The 18,499-nt window shown below is 36.0% G+C and overlaps 1 protein-coding gene across 1 annotated transcript; it reads right to left on the reverse strand.

The window, feature by feature from the left end:
- Positions 1-1,039: 1,039 nt before the first annotated feature.
- LOC139953343 (gamma-aminobutyric acid type B receptor subunit 2-like) lies at positions 1,040-18,321 on the reverse strand. The gene is made up of 14 exons (XM_071952852.1): positions 18,058-18,321; positions 16,280-16,417; positions 14,183-14,353; positions 12,482-12,589; positions 7,092-7,155; positions 6,555-6,632; positions 5,909-6,059; positions 5,491-5,623; positions 5,015-5,128; positions 3,981-4,103; positions 3,205-3,385; positions 2,413-2,576; positions 1,926-2,051; positions 1,040-1,249 (listed from the first exon to the last, which is right to left on the reverse strand). Exons 1-14 carry the CDS (start codon positions 18,319-18,321, stop codon positions 1,133-1,135), a joined length of 1,932 nt encoding a protein of 643 aa, XP_071808953.1. The 3' UTR covers positions 1,040-1,132.
- Between the last annotated feature and the right edge of the window lie 178 nt (positions 18,322-18,499).

Genomic DNA, 18,499 nt, shown 5'->3' on the forward strand with positions numbered 1-18,499 from the left:
CATCAGAGATATACCATCATAATTATCATCAGAGATAGACCATCATAATCATCATCAGAGATAGACCATCATAATCATCATCAGAGATAGACCATCATAATCATCATCAGAGAAAGACCATCATAATTATCATCAGAGATAGACCATCATAATCATCATCAGAGAAAGACCATCATAATTATCATCAGAGATAGACCATCATAATCATCATCAGAGATAGACCATCATAATCATCATCAGAGATAGACCATCATAATCATCATCAGAGATAGACCATCATAATCATCATCAGAGATAGACCATCATAATCACCCTATCACCACCATAGTCATCATAATCACCCTATCACCACCATAGTCACCATGACCTCTACAATCACCACCATTCGGCACCTGAATCAACCAAAATCGACAACAATTCATCACCATCACGTTCTACATCCATTCAGATGAAGCCCTCAAATAATGTCCTTGACCTAGTGTCACTTGTTATTTTACTACATGTTGCCATGGTGATCCCACAATCTCTCAATCTCCATGGACCCCTCTTCTCCATTTGCCTGCCATTGGTTGTAATTCTATGAGTCTTTTGCTAGCGTTCACTAATCTAATGATATTCAAAACTAAAAACAACACAACACACTATTGACCTAATGAGCAAACTCTCATCTAAACTCAAGTTCCCATGCCCTTAACTCGCCCTACAGGCCTCCATCAGTACCAAATAATCAAACCAAGTTTGCTATTACCACAAACACTACCTATCAGTCATCCTCACACACCCATCACCAATAACACATACCTTGACTCAAAACACACACAAACAACAACCACAACCCCCCGACAGACAAACCAAACAAAGAAATACACAAACAAACATACACACAACATTCGTACGTTACCACCGTTCACACAACTCAATAAACTGAGTTAAAAAAAGAAAAGTGAATCCTAGACCAGAACTCAACCCTCTACGTACATTATCATCATTATGCACATATTAATGTATTCATTGTCATATTCACTTCAGTCGTAAAATATTCAAACAGCCATAAAACGATGACCGAAATTGTTATAATATACATCATTAATACCAAGCTGGCTGAACAAAAAATCATGAATAAACTCAGCGCTCAGATTGAAGAAAGTTTCGTAATTGAGTTTTGTCTTCGGCGCTCACGACTAAGGCCATCGTTTCTCCAAACCAGGTTTTTATAGTCCTTAAGTAAATTAGTAAGAACTTCAAGTTTCTGAAACACATATAGAAACAATGATAAGTACAATGCATGTATTATTAATATTCGCATCCATACAGTACTTTTATCAAAGTTCACTAAATACACCTGTATAACGTGGCCTCCATCTGCCATAGCAATAATGGAATATGGAAAATTCAAGAATGCTGCACCAATATGAAGGTCTTACCAAGCATCATAGCTTTACTCTTATAGTCACATGTAAACTTTTAGGTTGACAAATGTTGATTGCAACAATTATTTTACCCGGCACAGTTCAGTGGATGTATCTCTTATTTACACTGCACTATGTCACACATAAATCATAGCACAAGATTGCCCGCACTAGTGCATTGGGTCAAGAAACCACGCAGGCATTTTGAACTCATAATGTCTACTAATTGTACATGAGCTGATCGCAGTCTTGAAACTCGATCTTGAGCCTAGGTCCACATTCAAACCAACGGCTTTGGTTGTGGATACAACGTCACCAATAACCTTACTAGCCCCATGTCGATGGCTTCAGAGCTTTACATGGTTGCACTGACCATGGTTTCAACAGTCAATTTGGGCAGCGAATCAGTTGTAGTTAAAACACCATACTTATAATAATATTCTCAAACGAAACTATCTCTGAAAATGTATCATGATTATAAATGAGGACCATAAATGACTCTAGAGAATAACTTACCTCTTTATGCTTCGTGTGTAGTTCATTCCTGCGATTTCTTTCAGTTACGGTTGTGCAGCTGGATTCGGACATATCCATCATGGTCACGCGAAGGGCGCCCCCACGAGTCGTATGCCACAAATAAAACTGAAAGGGGATATGAAACCAACTGCGTTTATAAACAAAGCTTTCAATCATATAATAGTCAAATACAGTCAATTATAAGTTTGATTTGTGTGTGTGTGTGTGTGTGTGTGTTCTTTCAGTCTTCGTCGATCCAGGCAACTGGTAAGACACATTTGACGAAACTTGATACAAAAAATATATAATAAAAAACAGACAAAAGTAGACCCTGTATTTTGTGTTGAGGGCACTGACACGTTTGGATATTCTCACTTGGCATATTATCCCCATAGTTCGTTGCCAAGTAAGTTTTGTGCTTACATAATTGGTGTAGAGTGCCTTTTAACTTTGATGTTTCTAAATTATTTGTCAACAAAAACAATACCTTTGGAAGAAAAACGACACACAGTACCGAGGTATTTGCGAAGATGACTGAAATCCCGTAGAAACAGAAATGTAAATCTGCATTTTCCATGAAGAAATATAGAGTTGGTATCGCGATGGCTACTGTGACTCCAACAATACAGATTGATAGGACGACGTATTTACCTAAAAACAAATTATACGTTTGCCATTTATTAAAGAGATAGTTTGACTCATCGTATGGAGGAATAGTCAACACCATTATTTGCTTTTAGTTCTTGTTAATGAACCCAATTCATTCATGGGGAAAAATTCATCCGGATTCCTGCACAGGAAAATAAAGTTATGTTTATAATTTTCATCCAAATATTACCTTCAAACTAACTTCCAAATAAACAAGTGGTATACAATGGTACTACATGGAATTAGAGGAACATTTGGTGTTAAACCTGCACTTATAAGCACTGTATGTTCGCTACTCTACCACATTGTGTGAACACTATTCACTTATTACGCGGGTGGGATTCGAACCCTCTACCTCTGCCAATCTAGAGCAGATGTGTGACAAACTAGAGCACTGAAATAGTCTGGTTGCCAGAGGCAGTTTGAATCAGTCGAAAATATGCGCCTGTTTTTTTTTTTTTTTTTTTTACAGAACTCTGAAAGGTAGTGATACTCTGTGTTTAACATCTCTTAGTTATAATAAAATTAATAATAGAGGATCTTGTTATGGGCTTATTATGAGCTGACGTAATAAGAATAAAGATTTTATAATCACAAGCCACTTCTTGAGATTACATATCATTGTACCTACTGTCATTAAGTCCTCGGACTTTGACGTGTCTTGTCTCCCATGCCATGAAAATACCAAAGACAAGAATACTCCCTTTGAAACCATAGAGGGCGCACATTAAGAAGAGTTCTTGTTGTGAATGACAATGATATAACACGGTTATGATGTATTCTTCTCTGTCAGGGCTGGTGGTATCGGAGAGCTGGAGAAACAATCACAGAGAAGAAAAAAAAATTACTCTTTTAGTGTCATTTCCATAGCTGAACAATTAAATCGGTGTTTTTTGTTGCGTATTTTTATTCTCAAAAAACAAGAAGAACGTACACAAAACAAGGTAGTAAACACGGTAGAAACACAAACACGATATATAAAGAGATCAAGAGTCTAATAGACAATCAATTATCTTGACTGAGAGACGTGAATTAGGAGTAAGCAATATAATTATAAAGCATAGGGTAAAGGAACATTGTGTTTAGCTTAACAAACTGGGGCCAATTTCATAGAGCTGATAAGCACACAAATGTGCTTAGCATGATATTTCTTACTGGAGGATAAAAACAGGATTACCAACCTTATGTTACATATTGCGTGTTACTGGTATTTGAGTGTCGTTTACTTATCATGAAAATCACGTGGAAATTTGGTTAGTAATCATCTTTAATCAAATTTAAAGGAAGAAATGTCATGCTAAGCTTATGTTTGTGCTTAGCAGCTCTATGAATTTGGGCCCCGATCAGAGCCTCAGACTCAGACCGGTAGTAAGTGTAAACCAAGAGATCCACTTATAATCGAAATACCTTTCTCTCCAACGGGACTTGTTTGACCACGGTTTGTCCAAAGATGGCCCATACTATGATGATTACACAATCTACAAGGACTAGTAGTCCTACCGCTAACATCAATTTACGATCTGGCAAGTACTATTAAGAAGACAAAACGGACTGATGTTGGCAATTTTAGTAATATCAAAGGTGCCATTTATAATTAATGATTCAAAAACTAGTTCCCAGTGAGAAATCACAAAAGAACGAATAAACGATGTTGGCTCCATTTTCCACCGGAGCATCGTATTTCTCAAAGACTATAATAATTGAACAAAAACAACATAACAGCACGCAGCTCCGGAATGCAGTCTCTCTGTGCACTATTTGCTCTTCACACTTAAAGGCAGTGGACACTATGGGTAATTACTCAACATAATTATTATCATAAAACCTTTCTTGATTATGAGTAAAGGGGAGAGGTTGATAGTATAAAACATTGTGAGAAACGGCTCCCTCTGAAGTGACGTAGTTTTCGAAAAAGAAGCAATTTTTCACGAATTTGATTTTGAGACCTCAGATTTAGACTTTGAGGTCTCGAAATCAAGCATCCGAAAGCGCACAACTTCGTGTAACAACTGGGAGTTTTTATTTTTCTTTCTTTATTATCTCGCAACTTCGATGACCGATTGAAAGTTTCACAGATTCATATGTTGAGATACAGCAAGTGAGAAGACTGGTCTTTGACAATACCAATAGTGTCCAGTGTCTTCAAGGCAAATGCTAATTCAAGGTGAACAACACTGTGGACGTATGCTAGTCCACGTGGTGTTTCAAATCCATACATTGTTATGCCCTATATTGTTCTTAGTTCACAACACAACACAACACAACACAACACAACACAACACAACACAACACAACACAACACAACACAACACAACACAACACAACACAACACAACACAACACAACACAACACAACACAACACAACACAACACAACACAACACAACACAACACAACACAACACAACACAACACAACAGAGTATCTAAGTCATGAACACTTACTATTTTCTTGAACTTTTCCACAGCCTTTCTAAAGATAGCAAAGATACGATATGTCTTGACCAGCAGTGACCCAAATGAGAGGGAAAATCCCACACATATGAGCCAGATTTGCACCTGTAAGGAGTAATAGTGGGTTGATTTAATTGGTGTCACAAATACGTAATGGTGGGGTGAATGGGAAATAATTTCATTTATGACTTGACGAACTACAATACAAGTTAAATTGAGTTTATCTTTTTTATTTGCGCCCTCTGTTGAAATTCAATGAATCGCACAGTATTAAAATATGATGTTTGTTTTTGAAGTAGTAAAACAGGTATTTGCGTTCTGACAAAAGAACTAGTTTTAACGTACTGCAATTGGGCAAAGAATGGTTATGCATTGAATTAAATGAACATTGTTTACAGGCTATGATGTCAAAATGTAGACTGTGTTTGTGTAATATATATTCCTTTTTTTAATTTCTACATAATTACATAGCACGTGATGATGAATCCAGTTTCATTTAATCCAGATGTGTCCATTCCAGATACGAAGACAGAGGAGTAAAGAAGGAGACATCCACAAACAATCAGATTGTTGATTTTAGGACTCGATATCTTGATGGCTCTTAATGGAAAATGGAAATATAAATAAATAATTTTAATAATTACTAAAAGTGTCGCCGGCTTCTTTTAGGTTTAAGTTCAGTCCGCATTAAAGGTACGAGGCTGCAAGTCACGGACTACTCTTAACCTATACCACACACAGGCTCAGGCTCACATGGCGCAAACATTTGACTGTATTATTTTGGAATAGAGTCACAATTAGCTCGAAGCCCTAGGCCTATAGGTTAGACAAATTATAAAGTTATATTGTTGCTAGGATTGTGATGTCCTCATAAACAAAACTCACCTTTGTTTTCGCAGAGTGATGTTGATAACTAGAAATATCAAAGCAATCAAGACTCCAAAACTTGTAAGAGTAACAATCACAATCTTCAATATACCAGACACTCGAACTCTTATTTCAGTTTCATGCTCACCATCAACTGGCCTATATGACCCTGCCAGGTAAAACAAAACAAACTTACATAATTAATTGCTTAACATAAACAGAATATCACCTGTTGGACCTTAACAGTTGCATTGTTTCAACTATAGTGCCCAACTCATTTGCTGCTTAGCTGAGCAGTTTTTTTCTACTTAACATCTTTATAAAATAGGGCCTTTAAATCAACATCAACGACACCGTCAAAACTCCAGGATGTCCTTTTAAATCAAATTTGTTATATTTTATTTTTAGAATGCTAATGAAATAATTAACACGTCAACATGAAAACGATATAGCAGACTTATAGACTAATAACTAATACTATGACATTGGCATGAACTAATAAGTAAACTTAAATCTTACGTGACTTGGGAAAGGACAGTGCTAACACAAATCGTTGCATATGGATTAAACAGAAATTGACACTTGAATTATATGTTACTGATTGCAAAGTGTAAGCATAAAATGGTTATAAACCGGTAAATACGATGTATTAACGAATATTAACCATTCCATGATATAGGCTTGTCCGGTATGAGATGAATTCCTTCAGGAAAATATTGAGCCACCCTCACGAAACCGTCTCCTACAAAAAAACACAGAGAAAGACAGAGAGAAATAATGTTGATGTCAATCCTTCATAAAGTAGGACTGATACACCAACTTTAAATATCGTCAGCTCCATTCGAAATCAATTTAATAGCTTTACCTCGTAAAAAAGAGCGGAATTAACTCAATAAAATTACCATAATTGCATTTTGAAAATAATTTGAGTCGTTGTGTTTCTACCTTTCATGCTAGAATGTAATCACAGAAGGGCGAAATGTATTGGAAAATAATACGACATTTCGGCAGTTCAGGGGACGCTTTTACTTTTTCGATAATATAACAAGATAAAGGTTATAATGAAGTTAAATTTGTATTGGGGATAAATATTTTAGTGTTTCTTACTGCACAATAAAGATAAATAATTCTCTCTTCCAAAAGCATTGTATTTGGATTGTACCAATTGTTGTTCAGATCAGGGTGATGTTGGTTTTAATACCTTGGAACTGTGATATGTATGACGACACGTTACGTTCAAGGTCATCGTCGAAAGAAACTTGTCCCTGCAGTTAAACAAAAAGGCAAACAAACATAATTAAACTCCATAAAACGAATTCAAAGTTTTGAAGAAAGAAAAAAAAACTTAATCTTGTTTAGTATTGTTTCTGCCAAGCACTCTGCTCGTTTTTGTTTAAAGTTGTGATATATTCTAATTGTCATTTTGGGAATACATTGTTTCTCCTGGTAGGCCTATGACTTAAGCCAGACACAGTAAATGTCACTTTCAATCCATGGGCAACGGTTAAAGCTGACATATTGAGATAATTTATCTTGAATTTGTAATTAATAGCAAATATTACACATGTATATCAATTGTTCTGGTTTAGCACTTGCCATGGTTAGTAGATGAAAATAATATACAGATATGGAACTTAATAATATTAATAATAATGAATATTTATATTGCGCAATATCCACCTAATCTTGAGCTGAAAGCGCATAACAAAACAATTAAAGAAAACGACTGAAAAGCTGTTTGAAACAATTCAAATTTAAATGTGTCTTTAAATCTGTCCACAGTGCTACTAGCCCGTTTGTGTGATGGCAACTTGGTTCAAAATGAACTAACTATTACTATAAGATGACATTAATGACAAACTTACTGTCAGACCAACAAAGTCTGTCATCAAAGTATTCTGCCAGAGAATTCGTGTCATGTTGCAATCGTCATAAGTAAACTCGTCCAGTCCTCTGGGAGGATTAAGCTTTATCAGTTCTTGTATCGATGCATTGAGAGCCATAGCAATCGTTATCATGCCATCGTAGGCTTTGATGTGAGCGTTGTTTTTCTTGTTGTTTATTTGTCCTGTAAGAAAGTCTAAATGGTCCGGCTTTGGTTTCTAGAAGAATAAACATATGGACAGGCAGTTATAATATTGACATTTTACATTAATATTTGATGCTAGGTATGACTACTTTACGCACACGTAATGTGATATGTTCCTTTCGAGGTTGTCAAGTTGATGCAACACAACAACAGACTTTTCCCCCACGTGGCTGCCAGGCCTAGTAAACTACATATATACTTCAATTGTCAACATAATGCAAACAGAGGTGTTTTATTTCGTAGAGAGCAAGCAGATGTTTTATTTCAAAGATTCTGAATGTGATTCCATTTTTCATTTCGAAGCTTTAAATGCCACCGAGGTGTGACAATTGTTCAACATCAAGGACTGCAAAAAGATAATATAACATAAGAAGGGGAAAATGATATGATAAATCATACACTGTGTTAGAATGAGAAACAAATAACCACGATATTCCTGACAAGTCGACGTTGATGTATGCAGGGTACATTTAACTATATAGCTTTATATTTTATATCAAAGACAGCAACATACAGGGCGAGCGTGTTGGTAATTAATCAATCAACACAAGCAATGGCGCCCGCAAATATTATGCTTTTATCCTTGCTACAATTAAGTTAATACTTATTTAATTAAAGTTATTGCCAATATAAAATGGTAGACAAGTTTCTGAAGGATTTCAACGAAGCATGACGCAGTATGGTTCATTATTAACATTAAGTCATCATATCATTACACAAAGTGCATGTTTCTTTTTTTCTCAACTGCTCATCCGAGCTACGCAGTCTTTGAGTTTAGTTGACTCTGGCTTCATAACTCAATTATGAAACAAGACGGCTCATCGAGAATGCCGTTGTAGGCCGGCACACTAAAATGTGGTTTGGCTCATTCTCGGTAGGAACCAACTCGACCGTTACGATCCCTGACCGCAAATAATACCTTATATTTGTTGGCTTATAGTGCCATTGTTTTTATTGGAATAGTAGAACAACAATAACAAGACTCCACGTACTGGATATTAAAGTTGTGTACGCGTGTGTGGGTGTTACATACAAACAAGCCGTTTAGCGATTGCTCACTCTTTATGTTTTAGTCGATTGAAATATGTATGAGTTCATTGTATAAATGTTTTATGAGGAAAACCTGATGACAATGTTTCATAGTCAAGTACTTTTAAGTTGAGCGCAAAGTACAGCCGAATAAGTAGTCTTGGTGACGAGTTTGTTCAGTCTCGAGTTTAAGTGTCCATGTTATTGTCATAGTGAAGGTATTTCAGTGTCCAAGTCATTACTAGTGGATGAACGATTGCCGACTGAGCAATTCGGACTTAGATCTCCGATAACGAGTATGACATAGTAGTAAATCTGAGTATGAGTAACTTCATTCAATATGGCGCTCGCGTAGTGAATTCAGTACACGTAGCTTTAAAGTGATACTTAACTAGTACTCAAGTCTGATTATGAGTAACTTCATTCAATATGGCACTCGCGTAGTGAATTCAGTACACGTAGCTTTAAAGTGATACTTAACTAGTACTCAAGTCTGAGTATGAGTAACTTCATTCAATATGGCACTCGAGTAGTGAATTCAGTACAAGTAGCTTTAAAGTGATACGTAACTAGTACTCAAGTCTGAGTATGAGTAACTTCATTCATTATGGCACTCGAGTAGTGAATTCAGTACAAGTAGCTTTAAAGTGATACTTAACTAGTACTCAAGTCTGAGTATGAGTAACTTCCTTCAATATGGCACTCGAGTAGTGAACCAAATAGCTTCATAGAAATACAAGAGTTTCCTTTAGTTTTTATTATCTACAGTATATTATTAGCCGAGTGACCAAGACTATACAACTGTCTACGAGTATGACTCGAGTAAGGAGTTCTAGGCGTTTTGGAAAAATAACTCACTTACCACACCATTGAAGTCAATTAGTGAAGCATTTTTCACTGCAAGGTCCCAGCTAAATTCAAAATGAAACTCCAGGGCTTTAGTTATCTCTTCATCTGAACATGTTGAAGCGGTTCGATTTTTCCACCAACTCGCCGGGTACCAACCGGGTAGAATCCATACGTGCTTAGCACCAGCAAGATTGGCTCTATAAACCTGGGTACCAACAAAGAAAGAGCAGAAGTTGCATTACACAATAAATGTATAGTTTTCATCTGTAAGATTTTTTTGCAATATAAAGTGTAAAATGTAAAGTGAAGTGTAGAGCATCGAATTGAAGTTTCGATGGTTAAGTCACCGGGCCGGGGTGTGGGTTCGAAATCCAGTAAATGAAGTCGCGTTCTTTACTTGAATTGCTTCTCTCCATCCAGTGGTATAAATGAGTATCTGTGAGGGTAGATGTTCATATTGTGTTGTAAAAGCCATTGGACTGGCACAGCAGCTCATGCTGTTCACTCCACAGGGAGCTGAGCAAGATTTATGTGATGTTATTTTCCAAAGTAATGAAAGGGACACCGATATTAAGCGTACAACCAAATAAATAGCTTTTCAAGAAAAATAGTATGTATAATAATAATATAATTTGAGGTATTGCATGGTGAGGTGTAAATACAAATTTGGTTACACGATGTGTATATCTTGCCCGGTAGAGTGTTTTTCTTAGAGAACTGTCTTTCTTTATATTTTACTACCACAGAGTAGATTTATCGGGTTATTCGGGAGGTTCACAAGTTCTAAAAAACAACAAAATATCGTGCTTAATTATTAACTAGTACCTGGCATAAAGGTATAGCAAAACCGGATTAATAGAAACAGATATAATTGAAAAGCTAACCTTACCTTACACATAAACTCCACACATTGGGGACTGTAAAATCCTGCAAATATAATTCGAGCATCATGTCTCTGTGGATTGAAATAGTATTTAATTAACTAATTAGCTATTTATGAATGAATGAAAGAATGAATGAATGAATGAATGAATGAATGAATGAATGAATGAATGAATGAATGAATGAATGAATGAATGAATGAATGAATGAATGAATGAATGAATGAATGAATGAATGAATGAATGAATGAATGAATGAATGAATGAATGAATGAATGAATGAATGAATGAATGAATGAATGAATGAATGAATGAATGAATGAATTAATTAATTAATTAATTAATTCGGGTGAATTATGAATCAAATGAAATGGTACAAAAATATGATAAGAAATGTTAAAGGTATATATATATATGTATATTTTAAGCCATTGGACACTTTCGGTACAGAAAAAAAAATAAAAAAAATTCACAGATTTATAAATAATTTACCGGGTTTACAGAAGGTAATGGTGAAAGACTTCTTTTGAAGTATTAATCCATGAAATGCTTTACTTTTTGAAAAAAAACATTAAAACAATATCAATTCTCGATGTCGAGAATTACGGATTTATTTTAAACACATGTCATGACACGGCGAAACATGCGGAAACAAGAGTGGGTTTTCCGTTATTTTCTCCCGACTCCTGGTGACCGATTGAGCCTTAATTTTCACAGGTTTGTTAGTTTATTATATAAGTTGTGATACACGAAGTGTAGGCCTTGGATAATACTGTTTACCGAAGGTGTCCAATGATTTTAAGGTTGATTTTTATTTATTTTTTTTTTTTTTTACTTGATCAATTGATGATACAGTGGTATGAAGTAAAATATGTATAGGGTAATGTTAAACTTAACAACTTGGTACATTTACCGGGTGTGCATATTATTATCTTGAACAATAGGTTTAGCGTCCACATTTGAACCCTGAGTTATTGCAGGCCCCTTTAAACACTGGATAAAGGAAAGCAACATTATGGAAACTTTAATCCAATGCAACAAGAGGTGTAAGAGAAACAGTTGATTGGATGCTGAACAACAAGGTTCGAATAACATGCAACAAGCATTTCGGCACCAGCTAGAAATATAAACAGAAATAGGGCAAACTACGACCGCCCTTGAAATAATTTTGCGTATATTTTTATTTGTGTTAAATTCATTTGAAAAGGGGGGCTACCCAATCGTTAATTATTCACAGTTTGTAACCAAATTACTACCCTTTTCAGCAGAGTTCTTAAAGACTAAATATCGTTTTTAAAGGTACTGTGCACGCCATTAATAAATTAAAGGTTACATTTTTTATTTAAAATTACTTGGTAACGGCAGACGAAGAGATATTAATTTATAACAATGACTCCCTCTGAAGTAACATAGTTTTTTGAAAAAGGGGTAGTTTCTCACTGAAATGTTTGACACTTAGATAAAGCTTCAGTCCCTAAAACTATTCTCAGGCATCTGGAAACACACTCAATTTTTGTGCGACAAGGGTTTTGTTTGTTTCGGAATTGATGACCAAATAAGCCAAAACTTGCCCAGGTTTGTGATTGTTTGCATATAATATATTGGCAGACATCAAGTGGAAATACTGGTATTTGACAAACTACCAAACTTGTCCAAGTCTGCAATGAATTATTGGCAAATGACGATGAAATAGAAAATATGAGATTCAACTTATATCGATCCATTTATTTAAGAGCGACTTACCTTCAGACTCTGTATCTGCTCATCGAGGTTATTCAAGTCCTTTACCGTCTCTGTCGTCAAGATGGTGACGTCATTGTCTTCCAAGGCACCTGCAAGGTTCTTGATATTCTAGAAGGAGTAATGACAGATGTAGACAATCGTGAATTGCAATGTCAGATGCAACTGACACGGGGTTATTTCGCATGTCATTATTGTTTTGTTAATTAAATGTGTATTTTAAATATAGATTAGCTCGTGAACACAATTGAATAATATAAGTCAATTATTATATACAGAGGTTTCAGCTGTTTACACGATGTTAAGACATACATGTCTACAGTGAACACAATCATACCAAAGTATACGAAATGGGCAAGCTGACCATTGATAAACTTCAATAAGTATGACTCTTAATTGGCGCAATTTAACTGCAAGTTGAGTAATTGCTGTTGAATAGTCCATTTAACCGCAAGTTGAGTATTTGCAGTTGTGTAGTGTAGTCACGTCAAAGCAATGTTTACCTTGAACGAGAAATTGATGTCATGTTTCCCGCCACAGTGCGGGTTGGGTCAAGAACGTGTATCTAACGCATCCAGTTTGTTTACATTCGGTAAGAAAATACTGTCCGTTTAAGTGAAAGTACTTACTTTGCCTAAAAACAAACACCCTACTTGAGGCCAGTTTGGTGATTATTCATTTGAACCTAGTGTAGATTTCATGTTAAATGCGGCATTTATCAAAACCCAAGAAACTTGTCTTCGCGCCAATGTTTATTTTATTTTGTTCAACTGCATTTTCTTTGCTTTGTTGTTAGGTTTATACTATTTACCGTGATACATTTTAAGGGCTAATTTTGATGTAGCCTCATACATCAAACTTACAAACCTTTGATTGCATAAAGGTGTAATCAGCATTTCCTTTTGTTTAACATGTTGGGTTCGTTCTGAAACAGACTTATATCCGCTACGTTGTGGGTATCATTGTGGGTTCCTATCTAAGCAGCATCAAGGCTAAATAATGCCAGATGAATACGATTCACAAAAGCAGAACATAAATTTATGTTTTCCTGGAGACATGTTTTCAAAAAAGTAATTGTAATTCATGAAGACGGTTTCAGTTTAACGTACTTCCCCCACATTCACTCAAATTAGTGTTCCTTTTTAGATCTTAGCCTAATGCAATCAATTACGTTTTCATTTACATAGCCATGATTTCGGTTTTCTCGTTCAGACTCGTTGTAGTCGGTCTGTTCCACTTAGGCATTCGATACCATTCCTAGAGGACCTGTTAAGAATAATGAAACCAAGTTCAGGCTAAAATAAAGTGACCATGAACTTGTTCGTTGATGGCCCAAACATTTCAACTTTTACGGGTTTGGAGCTGGAGGTGAGGTATAAATGTATAATTATTTTGGTCTTCGGTAACACCATGTGTGTATCTAACTTGCCAGGTAGAGTTTGTTCTTTAGAGAACTGTCTTGCTTTATATACTACTACCGCGGAGTAGATTATCTGAATTCGGGAGACTTCTCAGTTCTAAGATAGATAATTGTCCTGCTGTTTAACTACCACCTACAAAGAGCCAGGTGTTTAAATGAATGAACTTTTGTTTAAACTGCTATATTTAAACAGTACAAAGCAACAAATAAAAAAATAAATATAAAAATAAACACAATAAATAAAGCTACAAGAGCAACGACACGTTGATTTTCACAACACGTACCTGTCTGAAATATTGATTATCTTGAAAGATAAGAGCAACCTTTGTCCACCCCATCAGTTTAAGGAAGGCCACTTTGGATGGGACTGTAAACTCGTCATCTATTGCACCAACTTGGATCGTTAGAGGATAACGAGTTCGATCCTGAAGAGTTGTAGATGAAGCAGTCACTACCTAAAACGGATATTACAATTAATTATTAATTACCGATGAGTGTTATAGTTTATTAGAAACTAAAGGAACATCAGGAGTGAATACGATACTCTAACCTGTAGGTCGGAAGTTACTCTCGTCGAAGATGGTCAAGAAAGGTCAGCTTTAGAAGTTGGAGAAGGCCCAAGCAAAGTCCACATTCAAACTGGCACTACGAGCTTAGACTACATGCACGGCAAGTCCATTCAAAGCTATGGTCGGGGTTCGAACCTTACATTCAAGCTAGTATTAAGAGCCCATACTACATGCAAAGGTAACCTCACCTTTAAGCTGGCACTACGAGCCCAATTTACATGCAGAGTTTTCGGTCGGGGATTCGAACCTCACCTTCAAGCTTGAACAACGAGCCAAGACTACATGCAAGGCCTTGGGATGGTCGGGGGTTCGAACATCACATTCAAGCTAGTATTAAAAGCCAATACTATATGCAAGGCTTTGGGATGTACGGGGGATGCATTCAAGATAAGCTAAAACATATAAACACTATGGATGGATGTGCTGGTATGAGAAACTACGAATGGTACAACTCTTTATGATGAAAAAGACAGGAAGAAAGAGAGCAATAAAGAAAAAACGAAGAAGAAGAAAAAATAAGAAGTGGGAAGATGAACACAGTTTCACCGTTTGTGTAACAGACCTCGTTCCTATAAGATGTAATTAAGTGCAATCAAAGCACACATCACCAAATAGTGCCCCTTTTCTCGGTCGTTGAAGTGTTTTTTAATTCAATGACGACCCCTTGGCCTTAATTTCGGAGAGAGTAAATCAAATATGGAATACTCTAAATAAAGTATTTATTAAGAAAGTGTCAAACGCGCCATTAAACTAATGACCTACAAAACAATATAATGGTTTGATTCCGTTCAAGAAATGTGTGTCTACATGGACCATGCATGTTACCCCCGGCAACGAAGTTTGATACTTCTTTGAATCGGTGTTAAAAAACCTAAGACTGATAGTAAGTTGTAAATCAAAAGTGACGTGTTGTCAAATGGGAGATTTGGGAGTTATTGACATACATTTCATAGTAACAAAGACAATGGGAGTTGTTCCTGCCACAAAACTGTTAACTTTTACCGTTACGGCATTTTTGAACTATTGTCTTCTGTGTCTTTTTTTTATATTTTGTTTTATGACTTTGTATATTTTAGTTTCCGTTTAATTTCATGCCCAATGACGAGTCAAATAACAGTCTAACAGCTGTCTTGAATACAATTACCATTGAGAAACGTTGCCAGCAAATGGACAATCTGGGCAACAAAACATCCGAAAGTACGAAACAATAATTGCATTAACAATTATTTAAAGTAATACAAAAAACTGTCTAAACCAAGACGCCTATATTTGTGTTTGTTCACAAACACCCAATGTCTAGTTTAAAGGTTACAACTTTGGGGAAAGAAAACGTGTCACTAAAGCGTTGATGAGGGTTTCTTCAACTTCCGTTAGCGCTAAATTCAATTTCATGCAGATGACAATATAATATTCCGCACTATAAATTGTGAACTATGTTACCCTTCAAAGGTGATCTGAATTAATTACTAACTGGATAGAATTACAATTGGTGTGCTGCTTATTATAATTATATACACATTGTATTGCCGCAAGAAAATAATCTCAGCCGTCGTCCCAATAATAGTTGTCCATTAATTCCTTTGAAAAACTTCATCAAGATCAACAAAGCGAAACAAGTTCATGGGTACATATATTGGGGGTCTCATTAAACTCTATCCTGTATTTAACATTTTAGTTTAACCGATACAAATCATGCTCGTTAAAAAAAACGTCAAACGCAGACTCAGACTCAGCAAAGTATGATTTAAATGACAAATTTATTATTCAATGCACAAATCATTTTTTTTGAAAGAAATGACAAATTGATTGTACCTGAATAACGTTATATCTTGGAATAACTTCATTGACGACCACGGCAACATTCGAGAAGACCGGACCCCATACCATGGACACGGGCGGGCCTTCATTGACGAAATGGTTTACAATCCGTAAAGCATTTGCTGGGTCCCTCTGAAATGAAACCAGGAAAATGATGCAATCAATTTTAATATTATTCATTTTACACAGTACTAGTTTTGCTTCTTTTTTTGTAGCGGACCTTCGTCAGAGGCATTAAGAAACACAAAGAAAATATATTTCGAACCTGTTTCGAAAGCAAACAAAGGAGCAAACAAGAATAGAAGGCATCTATATTGAAGAAAGCGGGAAAATGATACCCAATCAAAGTAGTATGCATCGACCTTGAAGCACTTCAATCGAATAAATAGACGGTGGTAATGGGTGTCTTATTCCGGAAAGGAGGGATCAAAGTCTTTAAAGAAAGGAGTAAGATTAACCGACAAAGATGTGTCACATGCCGAACGTACTTTCCTCCAAGGTTTCGAAGCTTAAGTAAAAGACACTTGGTGTCAATATCAAGTGCCGTAAGGAGCTATAGGCCATGAAAAGCAAGACAGGATGACAGAACATAGGTGAGAATGATACTATGCCGACAAAGGGATATAACAACCTTTGTTTACAATGCAGAAAGGGGTTTTCTCAAGCCGGTTTACAGTCGGTCATGTATGATAATCTTAACACCTAATGTTCTTGATTCAGGGTTTTCAGTCGAAGCGACTATGGATACAGTACAATTTAAATCACTTTAAGCATCAATGACTTCTGTCTCACAAGTCATTAAATCCAGTCTCTTAGTCTCCATCAAATACACAATGAAACCAACCTTTTGACATTCAAAATATAATAATACAACTTTATGTTTGTTAAAGAGGAGAGGGAGAGAGGGACGTGGGTAGGGGCGGGGATAGACATAAAGAATCACAGACATGAAGCCAGTTTGTTTGTACACATCTGGACAACTGCTTGTTTTGACATGGCACATTGAAATAAGCTCGTGTAGTTGGGGTATATTGCAGTATCCGATGAAATTGCGACGCCAAAATATGTCATATAACAAACTGTTGGTTTCCTCATGAAGATATGATCAGAGAAAAATAAGGAAGTTTGGTCTTCTTTTAAAGAATATTTTGCCATCACCTGTATGTCAAAAAATTAATCACAAATTATTCTAGGCTCTTCTTGATCAACACAAAACACATACCTTAGGACTATACAACTGGACACGAGTTTCTTTAGAAATCAAATATATCCCACAATGAACTGGAAATATCAAATACATATTATATTAAGTTTATTGAAATCATTTTTTACTTAAACCCTCTTAGTTACTAATTTCCCGCTAGGCCAATCTAAGAAAGCTATCGGTCAAAAACAACAAGGTAAACAGCCACAACACTATGACTTGTATTGTGGCTGTTAACCTTGTTGTGCTTTGTCCTTGAAATTAGGCAATGCATTCACAATACTAATTAGTACTAATAGACAAGTCATTTCAGTTATGGTTGTGCTTTTGTTCTATATTGCTCTCGGTGATCATCCTTTGTTTTACCAAGCGGAATCTTAGCATAATATAATTTTAGAAATAAGCAGAGTCGGATAATGCAAAAATTGGAATGAAAACGGTGTTTTCCCTGCGGTAAAAATTTATTTTCATACTTTTTGAGAGAAAAAAAAAATGGTTCACTCGTACAGCGAGTTTTCTGTTGACAGATAATTAACAGATGAAGTACGTTTTATTTACAGTAGCTTACCTCTGTCAAATTCCATCTTATCCTCAATTCATAATCGTCCAATAGTCCATCTAACTCATTGACATGATCTACAGCAGCTTGTACGGTAGGCAGCATATCGTAGATTTGATCCCTCTCAGTGGGTAGTAAAGCACCGACATAGACGGGCTTGCGCTGTATAGTGTCACCCAGTACCTCAACAGTTCCATGATGCTCACCGAGTTCATCGAAATGAAATGCTATCGTCAGTAGAAAGTAGAGCGCGATCGAAACGCAACTCGCCATAGTGATCAAGGTTGCTAGTGTGAATACGTAACGTTGGGTTCAAAACGGTGCTTATAAAGGTACACGCTCGCTCCTTTCTTAATGATACGTCTCTGTGTTTGCATCTAGCAAATCGAAATGACAAGACTCATCGGAACAGCAAATCGAAATGACAAGACTCATCGGAACGTTAATGCAT

This window comes from Asterias amurensis, chromosome 21 (assembly GCF_032118995.1).
Source record: "Asterias amurensis chromosome 21, ASM3211899v1".
Lineage (NCBI taxonomy): Eukaryota > Metazoa > Echinodermata > Asteroidea > Forcipulatida > Asteriidae > Asterias > Asterias amurensis.